The 10,060-nt window shown below is 42.3% G+C and overlaps 1 protein-coding gene across 2 annotated transcripts; it reads left to right on the top strand.

Annotated features, from left to right (window-relative positions):
• The first annotated feature begins 2,046 nt into the window (after positions 1 to 2,046).
• Positions 2,047 to 10,060, top strand: Ddx20 (DEAD-box helicase 20). Of its 2 annotated transcripts, NM_001191711.1 has the most exon segments (11): positions 2,071 to 2,371; positions 2,761 to 2,855; positions 4,491 to 4,659; positions 5,218 to 5,332; positions 5,451 to 5,593; positions 5,718 to 5,856; positions 5,952 to 6,010; positions 7,375 to 7,457; positions 7,751 to 7,856; positions 7,959 to 8,060; positions 8,621 to 10,060. In NM_001191711.1, coding segments are annotated over 11 exon segments (2,475 nt in total). In that variant the 3' UTR covers positions 9,784 to 10,060.

The raw sequence follows: 10,060 nt of genomic DNA, 5'->3' as shown, positions 1-10,060 counted from the left end.
TCCTGGAGGAGGGCCCTTGAGCTGCCCTTGGGTGATTGTCTCTCTTGGGTCGATTGATGTGGGAAGACATCCTACGTGGGCAGGACCATTCTCTGGTATGGGATCCTGGCATGTATAAACTGAAGAAAGCGGCTTCACACTAGCAAACACTCACTGTCTTCTGCTTCCTGAAAGTAGATGTAACGTGACCAGCTGCTTCAAGTTCCTACTGCCTTCACTCTCCCACCATAAAGGACTATATCTTGAACCATGGTGCAGAAAACCAAAAACAAAACCCTTTTCCCTAAAGTGGCTTTTGTCACCGTATCAGGAAAAGAAACTAAGAGAGGAAGAAAGAAGTGAGGAATGAGTTTTACTCTTTAACTGGGAATGTGGTTAAACAGTAAAGTTAGTATGCCAACATCATGGGTTTAACTCAGGAAAAAGAAAGAGGAAAGAAGTCATTTCCATGGCTCTGAGGTTTGTGGTCTGGACAGAAAAGATTCTGGATAGGGAGGCCAATCTAGAAGGGTTTTGCAATAGTTAGGATGACCAAAAGACCAAGGTAGATACTATGGAGATTGAAAAGGAGTGGATGAAACATTTGGAGACAAAAGAGGGTGAGGGCAAAGCAAAAAGGATTTCTCAGATTTGTCATTTGTGGATTAGGTGTGTGACAGATGTGGGTAACTAAGAGGAACCTTGAGATCTTTAGTTCTTCATGCGGATAGAGGATGCTTGCTTAGTGCTTTGTTAATTTCTAAGCATCAGCATCTGTCTTAATGTTTCCATTGCTGTAAACAGACACCATAACCAAGGCAACTTTTTAAAGGACATTTACTGGGGTTGGTTTACAGGTTCTGAGGCTCAGTCCATCATCATCAATGAGAAAAGTAATAGATATGCTTAAATTTGGAAGCCTAACTAAAGCTTTGTTCTAAGAGTTCTTTCAAAAAACAGTATTGTTTAGTAACGTGTCAGATTATGTTTCTCGTACCAGACAGAAGAGAACAAATCAGAACAGCTTTCTGTCCTCGTGGAAAGTGGGGGAGACAATAAACATAGGTAGTTATCATGAAGAAACTGACAGGTATGGTGGCACACACCTGTCATCTCAGTATTTGAAAAGTTGAGCCAGGAGGATTTCCAATGTGAGGCCAGCCTGAGCGGGCATAGGGAGACTCTGATTTAGAAAACAAACCCACCAACTATGCTAACCAAACCAAATAATCAAACATGGGGTTAGTGGTGGGAATAATGGGAAAGGCCAAGAAGCAGTCAGGATGGAAGCGACTTAAGATTTCAAGAAAGGCCTCTGTGACAGGGTAGGACATGAACGGGTCTAGAGGAAGGGTAAATGGTGTGCTAGTTGCCCACCCGAGAACGGAAGAAGGGCACACAAAAGATCCGTTGAACCCGAGACGTCTATTAGCCTAGGGTTTCGAGCGAGCGATCAAGCAGACCCTAGGGGTTGGCATCCAGTTCAGGCTTCCACTTAAATACTAGGCGACTCCGGTCACGCGCTCCGCACTGTGCTAAGCGCCGGGGGCACCTACATGACAGGGCTGTGCTGGCGTGGTAAAAGCCGTCGTTTCCGGGCGCTGTCTGAGACCACAGAGACCATGAGAAAGGTTATGGAGAGCGAAGACGGCCTGGCTTACAGTCGAGCTCGACCCAGGGAGCCGACTCCAGCCCGGGCGGCGACCGACTCGCGAGCTGCGTCACAAAGCACCTAGTGGACGCTCGATTCTGGAGCAGCGCGGCGCGGCCTGTCCCTCAGAGCCGCAGGAGGTGGGCGGCGCGCCCACCAAGGGCACGCGACGCGCCCACCAAGGGCACGCGACGCCCTCTGCAGGCCGCGGGCGGCAACACACTGGTAGCCTAATCTTCCCTCGCTCTTCCCGCTTCTTCCTCAGGCTACATTTTTTTTTTCTCCCGCTAGAGTATCAGCCTCCGACTTCCGTTCTTCCCCTCCACTTCCAGGTGTGTCCGTGTCTTCTCGGGGAAACAGCCAATAAAGTTTTTCTCCTTCTCGCTCCCAGGGGCCCCGCCTCAACTGTAAATATCGCGAGATCTGGAGGCGCGGCTACCATGGCGGCGGCGTTTGAAGCTCTACCGGCCTCGACAACCTCCGAATCCGCTATGGCGGCGGAGCTTGAGGCCGCACCGGTTCCGGCTGCGGAGCCAACTCCCGCCTCCCCGTGGAACCTGCGGACCGCTCACGACATCGGCGGGCCGCGCACACGTACCGGGGACGTGGTGCTGGCGGAGCCTGCGGACTTCGAGTCGTTGCTGCTGTCGCGGCCCGTGCTGGAGGGGCTGCGGGCGGCCGGCTTCGAGAGGCCCTCTCCCGTGCAGCTCAAGGCCATCCCGCTGGGGCGCTGCGGGCTTGGTGAGGACCAGGGCCAGCCGGAGGCAGGGTGGCGGCGTGGCCCCAGAGAGCTCCCGGTCCGCGCCATTGCAGGGCTCAGGCCAGGCTGTAGGCGCGCAATTGAATTTGAAGATGCTTAAGACTTTCTGTTTCTAGCCTGGAGTCCAAGTTGGAGAAGATCAGCGGTAGAGATTCAGGGGGCAAGGGGTTAGGAGAAATAGCTCGGTGGTTAAGAGATTGAGGTATCAAGCACGCCTCCTGCACGTCTGAGAGTCAACTAAAATACAGGTGGCAACTAGGTGCTCATAGGAAAGAACCTGTTCGTTCTCTTTTCCCGTATTTGGTATCTGGTATCTGGTGGCTTCAGTGAATCTCGGTAATGATACATATATAATTCTTTTCTTCCTCAGATTTAATTGTTCAAGCTAAATCTGGCACTGGAAAAACTTGTGTATTCTCCACCATTGCTCTGGACTCCCTTATTCTTGAAAACTATAGTACTCAGGTGAGTTTAACTCAGGATCCAGAAGTGTGTGTAGCACGTGGACTCTATTGAGAGTTATGAAAAACTAGTAGCTCCTACAGATGGTGAGTTTTATTATGAACGGGAACCAAAGCACATGAAAGTTACAGAAGTAATCGAGGTGGTAACCTTGGTGAGTTGTGGCCAAGAATATCATTATTAGTATTTTAAACTTGTAATTTTCTGTAATAAGTACATCTTGACTATTTGTCAATTGGAATCATTACATAATTAAAAATTCTGTTACTGACTGGATTGGGGTTAGACATAGAAGGTAGAAGTTCTGGATTATATGCTATGCTAGGGCAGAAATTTCAGATGATTCTCAAAGCCTTGCGAGTGTGTTGTATTGATCTCTCATTTTCTAGGTTGCCTCTGATGGTTTTAGGATTATTTTACTCAAATTAGTAGATTTGGGTTGGGGGGGTTGTTCATTAAAAAGCTTTGTTCGGCCAGTGTTACATATGAATGGTATCCTAGGCACTAGGGGTTAAGCAGCGAATTAGATGTGATCCTAACACTGTCTGGAGTGTTGTAGTGATGGCTGACTTCATTTAAGTTCAAGAGTGGCTTTTATGATTATGGATCTTCAATAATAGTTCCTTTAAACCCAGGATTCTTGTATTTGTTGTCTAGTATCTGAGTTCTATATACACCAAATCCTGAGGGATACTGAGTATACTTTTTAAGGACATTGGCTAGTCTGTTTGCAAATTAGAGTGTGTTTGCAAGTTTTGGCTTTGTGGTAGTTGGCAGCAGATGAAATTCCAAAGTTGAGTAAATTTCATGTTTTTAATTAGGGTCTTTATATTGTTAAAATAATGAGTGGCTCTGTGTGTGTGTGTGTGTGTGTGTGTGTGTGTAACAAAGTAATAGTACATAATATTTTATAATTGGGAAAAATCAGAATTAAGAAAAAGAGAATAAAGTACCAAAACCCCAAATCTATCATGTATACCTAGAGTTAAGGGACTTTTTAAAAAGTCTTATTCCTATTTTTTCCTTTTAAGCAGTATGTTATTTCCAATAGTTACCTTGCAGGAGTACACAGGCCTTCCTGCTGTTCTTCATGTGTATCTTACTACCTTTGAGTTTGCTTTTTCTCTCCTGAAGCATTAGTGTGTTCCATAACTAGCTCTATGCTGGATATTGAGGTTTCTTCTCAAATGTTATTTCCTTATGGGGCTCTTAAAACCTTTTTGTTTGAGGCAGGCTTGTCCTAGCTGGTCTGAAATCTGGAACATAGACCGGTTTTCAACTTGAGGCAGTCCTATTTCTGCTTCCAAGTAGTAGAATCACCTGTGCATACCAACACTCCTATATATATATTTATTTGTTTGTTTTGTTTTGTTTTTGAGGCAGGTTTCTCTGTATAATAGCTCTGGCTGCCCTGGAACCTACCTTTGTAGTTCAGCCTGGCCTGGGACTCAGAGATCCAAAGTGCCTCTGCTTCTCAGGTCCTGGGATTAAAGGCATGTACCACCACCCTTAATAGTTGTTAACTGAATAAATACATGGGATATTTTCTTTTGTCTTAAAATGAAAAGTAGAACATCACAATGATTGCATCACTCAAATGTATTCCTCTGACTTGTTAAAATATTGTTTTCTGATTAGATTTTGATATTGGCTCCCACAAGAGAAATTGCTGTTCAGATACATTCTGTTATCACAGCCATTGGAATAAAAATGGAAGGATTAGAATGTCATGTCTTTATTGGAGGGACTCCATTATCGCAAGATAAAACCAGACTTAAAAAGTGTCATATTGCTGTTGGCTCTCCTGGTAAGTCATTAATAGCTGTTGGTAGCTAATGCTCTTGAAGGATAGAACAGTGAACATGGCAATAGCAAATGGGCGTCTTTGGTGATGGGAATCATTACCTTCAGCATAATGGGGAGCATTAGACCAGTGAGACACATGGCTGGGTTATCAACAGGACCTACTCATCTCTATTCAAAAGAGTGTGGGAGAAGACACATGGGTAGGCTTCTGAGACCTGAAGTGACTTTAGGAAGCCTGTTTAAGCCATGGATTGAAGTTTCTTTTGTTATTCCCTCTGGTAATCTGCTCATAAACCACTCAGAATCAGAATCTAGGATCCAAGCATTTTGATAGCAGTCATGTTTATTTTCCATGTTTGTTGTGATGACAAGTGAGGGGAAAAGAATGGGTTCAAACAAGATGAGAATTTAAGATTACTAAGATCATGAGGGGTATGTGACTACACTGAGGATACTGAGCAGTGTAACCTGTGGATAAATAGAGTAAAGCACTCCTGAGGTTTGTACAGACTTGATATGTCATAAATATTTCAGGTTTTGTTGTTTTCCTGCCATATAGGTAGAATTAAACAGCTCATAGAACTTGACTACCTGAATCCAGGCAGTATTCGTCTCTTTATTCTTGATGAAGCAGATAAGCTTTTAGAAGAAGGCAGTTTCCAGGAGCAAATAAAGTAAGAAAACTAACCTGAATACAAAAACGCTGTACCGAAGCATCTGTCTTTAGCTTTTCCAGGGAGTGTTTGCTGTCTGCATAATTTTCACGGTATGTGTTTTCCTATATTTTAACAGTTGGATTTACTCCTCTTTGCCTGCCAGTAAACAAATGTTGGCAGTGTCTGCTACTTACCCTGAAATTTTGGCTAATGCTTTGACAAGGTATATGAGAGATCCCACTTTTGTAAGATTGAATCCCAGTGATCCAAGTCTGATAGGTATGTATAGATTCTACATTATCAGTTTGTGATGTTCTAGAGCTTTCCCTTGTCTAATTGGCTAGTTGTTACTGGAATTTACCAGATGTATTTGTTTTAACTGGGACTCTTGACTTCTTTGTAGGTTTGAAGCAGTACTACCAAGTTGTCAACTCTTACCCTTTGGCTCATAAGATTTTTGAGGAAAAGACTCAGCACTTACAGGAACTTTTTAGTAAAATCCCATTTAATCAAGCCTTGGTGTTTTCTAATTTGCATAGCAGGTAATATAACTTAGTTTAGGGAACTTAAAAAAACTAAAGAATAGGCATGGGGCAGTAGTTGAAAGTTGTAAACCTTTTTCTTTTTTTTTTTGTAGAGCTCAACACTTGGCTGATATCCTCTCTTCTAAAGGTTTTCCTACTGAATGCATTTCAGGCAAGTTCAGCGCTTTGTTTTTGTTTAATATATTACCTTGAAGCCTTCCATGTCAAGAGAGAAAAAACATGAGTGTGTGAAGTCAGTCTACTATTTTCTTTGTGTGTGTGTGTTTGTGTGTGTGTTTTGTTTTGAAGGAGTAACTTGGTGTATAGTAACAACTTAGAAAAATCAGGGATCTGAAAAAATTTTAATTAAAGTCTCTGAATTATATTTGCAAAGAACTTAATACTATAAAATAAACCTCATTGTCTTGAGATATATTTTGTTTCTTCAATATAATCAAATCATTATTAAAATGCTAAAAATTAAACATGGTATATGGTGTTGCATGTGCTCAAGAAGCAGAGGCAGGAAGGTCATGGGCGTAAGGCCATATTTGCCTGTTATGTTTTTGGTCAGTATAGACTGCATAGAAAGTAAACATGGCAAGACTAGCTGGGTTTTGATCCATCTTCTCCCCTCACCATCACACTTGGTCTTTTATATGTAAGTGCTCTTCTGCTGAGCTGTACCTCTGCCGTGATTTGACTTAATGGTCTGTGGAAGGCAGAAGTAACTCACTTCACCCACAGGGTTTATTAATTGCTGGATTAATAGAAAAGATTTAAAGAGTTTTTGGTCAGTGAGATCCTTTCAGTTTTATATGTTGTAGTGTAATTTTTAACTTGTTAGCTGGAGCATGCTCAGTATGTTAGACTATTTTTTAGTGAGCTGATAGCTTACTTAACTCTGGGTCACATTTCAAAACTAGATTTGTGGGATGTAAAGAGGAATCAGTGTTAAAAGCCCTCTGTGCCATCCTGTGCACAGAATTTGGATCTCAACACCCACATGACAAGCCAGGTAGTATTCTTACTCCTGGGGATCTGATGCCCTCTCCTGGCCTCTGCGTGCATAGGCACATGCAGCTGCATACAGTCAGACACAGAGACACAAGCACACACAAACTCACAGATCTTAAAACCAAGATTTGTAAATAGTTGGGAAGAATATTTTTCCCCTAAGTATTTGTTAGACTTTGTAATGTTACCATTTAAAATTGATTTTTGATTTTCAAATTGATAACCTAAATCATACTTTGAAAAATATCAACTTTAGATTTTAGCACTCAAATTTGCACAAGACAGAATTAACTAACTGGCTGGTATATTTCTGTAAAACATTAAGACTGAAAATTATGAATCTTATTGTGGGTTTGATAAATATATCTTAAAGTTTTTGTTGATGTTCTTGAGATGGGATCCTACAGATTCTAGGCTGGGCTTGAACTCTTAAATGTTAGGATGACAACAAATGTGTACCACTACACCTGACTTGCTTAGGTGTTTTAAGTGGTGTTTTTGGGGATGGGGTCTTTCTAGGTAACATGAATCAGAATCAGCGCCTTGATGCTATGGCTAAACTGAAGCAGTTTCATTGCAGAGTCCTCATTTCTACAGATTTGGTAAAGCTCCTGGGTGACTGTTGGTCTTAGCATGTGTTGTTATCAGGCTGCTGTCCTATTTCATGTAGGTACCTAACAGGTGCCAGAAATAAGAATCATCTTTTGGTTCTGGGGAAAGTGCTTTCTTAAAAATGTGTTTAATAAGTTTAATTCTACTTACTCATTGGAAATAGATTTCTTTTCCTCTGAATCCTAAATATTTGCCCATTTTAAATATGGCTTTTGGTTATATCAGAAGAGCATAGTGTGCATTGGTAGCCATGCTGTAACTAATACAAACATTTATCTTTAAGACTTCCCGTGGGATTGATGCGGAGAAGGTGAATCTAGTTGTAAATCTGGATGTGCCGTTAGACTGGGAGACTTACATGCATCGAATTGGCAGAGCTGGCCGTTTTGGTAAGGACAAAGGAAGTTTAGTGCTTTAACAAGACTGATGTGAAAGGTACTTAGACTGTTGTTTCTGTAGAAATGAGTTACTATGTCATGCCTTACTCTTAGGCACATTGGGACTGACAGTGACCTACTGTTGTAGAGGGGAAGAAGAAAATATGATGATGAAAATTGCCCAGAAATGTAATATCAACCTTCTCCCTTTACCAGGTATGTGTTTGTTTCCTTTTGACATTCTTTTATTATAATATTATTGTTTTATTTATTTATTTTGAGGCAGGATCTCTTTATGTAGCTCTGACTGTCCTAGAACCCACTATGTAGACTAGGTTGGCCTTGAACTCACAGAGATCTGCCTCCCTCTGTCTCCTGAGTGCTGGGATTAAAGGTATATACCACCATGCCCATTAGTCAAAAGTTTTGACATTCGTACAGTTGTAATGATAATACAGACATAATAAAAATTATATGTTCATTAATTTTTACCACAAGCCTGTGAAGTACATAGTGTTGCTAATCTGGGTCTTGTAGATTAGGACATTTTGGGCATACCTTAACATACACGTTAAGTAAAAGTGTTAACTGATAAGTAGAGATTTAAAGCTAACTACTTGACACGTGAAAAATATTCTACTGTATAGTTACAGGTTTTTGCAGTTTTATTTTATTTTTGAGTGGCTTCTAACTCAGATTCACCTTCCTCTAGTGCTGGGATTTTAGGTGTGCACCACCATGCCTAGGCTGAGAATTTCTTATTCTCCTTTATGTAGATCCTATTCCTGCTGGCTTGATGGAAGAATGCTTGGATTGCGATGTGGAAGTTAAAGCTGCGATGCACACTTACAGCTCACCAAGTATATCTACCCAGTCCCCCAAAAAGCAAGTTCAAAAACCAGAGCGAGCCTTCCAGTCTCAAAGAACTCCTGGTAGCCATATGCCTTCCCCCAGAAACACTTCTGTATCTACACTGTCAGCCAAATCAAAGCACGGCAAACAAAAGCTTCCTGTGAAAAGCCACTCAGAGTGTGGGATCCTAGAAAAGGCAGCTCCACCACAGGAGTTGGGCTGTACCACACATCCGGAAGAGCAAGTTAAGAACTCTGTTCAGACCTCTACTGAGGACTCCTCCAGTAACAGCCAGCACCAGGCCAAAGAGACCTCACCTGGGTCACTCCCTAAGATTCCTTGTCTGTCTTCCTTTAAAGTCCATCAGCCGAGTGCTTTGACTTTTGCAGAACTGGTAGAAGATTATGAACACTATATTAAAGAGGGCTTAGAGAAACCTGTGGAAATTATCCGGCACTACACAGGACCTGGGGCTCAGACTGTGAATCCTCAGAATGGTTTTGTGAGAAACAGAGTTTCTGCAGACAGAGTGCAGATGTTGGTGAGTAGTAGCCAGTCTGGAGACTCAGAGAGTGAGAGCGACTCTTGCAGCTCCAGGACTTCTTCCCAGAGCAAAGGCAATAAGTCTTACTTGGAAGGCTCTTCTGACACTCAGTTGAAAGACTCTGAATGTACTTCTGTGGGTGGCCCTCTGTCTTTGGAACAAATTCAGAATGGAAATGATACCTCGACTCAAGTGGAGTATCAAGAATCCCCTGAAACCCAGGTAAAGGCAAGGCATAAAGAAGGTGCTAACCAAAGGTCTAAACCAAGTCGGAGAAACCCACCACGGCGCTCCTCCTACCGAGTACAGACAGAAGCCCAGGAAGAGGGTTGGCATGACTGTCACAGGGAAACAAACGCGAGTTCTTCAGATCCCTACCAGGATTATGAGGAGTACTGGAGAGCGTATTACAGGGCATGGCAAGAATATTATGCTGCTGCTTCCCATTCATACTATTGGAATGCTCAGAGACATCCGAGCTGGATGGCTGCCTATCATATGAATACAGTTTATCTACAAGAAATGATGCGTGGTAACCAGTGAGGTTAGCATGTGCCTGAGACTGTTGACTGTCAACAGATCATTAGATACACATTCTTCACCTAGAGCAAGTAGGATTCGGTGGCATTTTGGAGGAACTTGAGAGGACTTGAGGCTTTCTACTGGGACACAATTATTTTTCAGATTATTTTTAGAACTTGGCTCTAAAGACCCCCCCAAGGTGCCACTTCATGTAGGCTGGTCCCAAAAGAAACCTTTAAATAGGTGACATATGCCACTCCTTACTTAAAAAACAAAATAAAAACAGTTAAAATTTGAA

Source organism: Rattus norvegicus, chromosome 2 (assembly GCF_021556685.1).
Source record: "Rattus norvegicus strain SHRSP/BbbUtx chromosome 2, alternate assembly SHRSP_T2T, whole genome shotgun sequence".
Lineage (NCBI taxonomy): Eukaryota > Metazoa > Chordata > Mammalia > Rodentia > Muridae > Rattus > Rattus norvegicus.
This window is presented reverse-complemented; position numbering and strand designations above follow the sequence as displayed.

What these genes read in the sequence shown, in the direction of transcription:
- Ddx20 (XM_087635775.1), top strand. Translation starts at nt 5,485, where the DNA reads ATGTTGGCAGTGTCTGCTACTTACCCTGAAATTTTGGCTAATGCTTTG. An exon ending in TCCTCATTTCTACAGATTTG is followed by an intron (nt 7,458 to 7,750) that starts GTAAAGCTCCTG and finishes TTTATCTTTAAG; the next exon opens with ACTTCCCGTGGGATTGATGC. An exon ending in TGGCAGAGCTGGCCGTTTTG is followed by an intron (nt 7,857 to 7,958) that starts GTAAGGACAAAG and finishes CCTTACTCTTAG; the next exon opens with GCACATTGGGACTGACAGTG.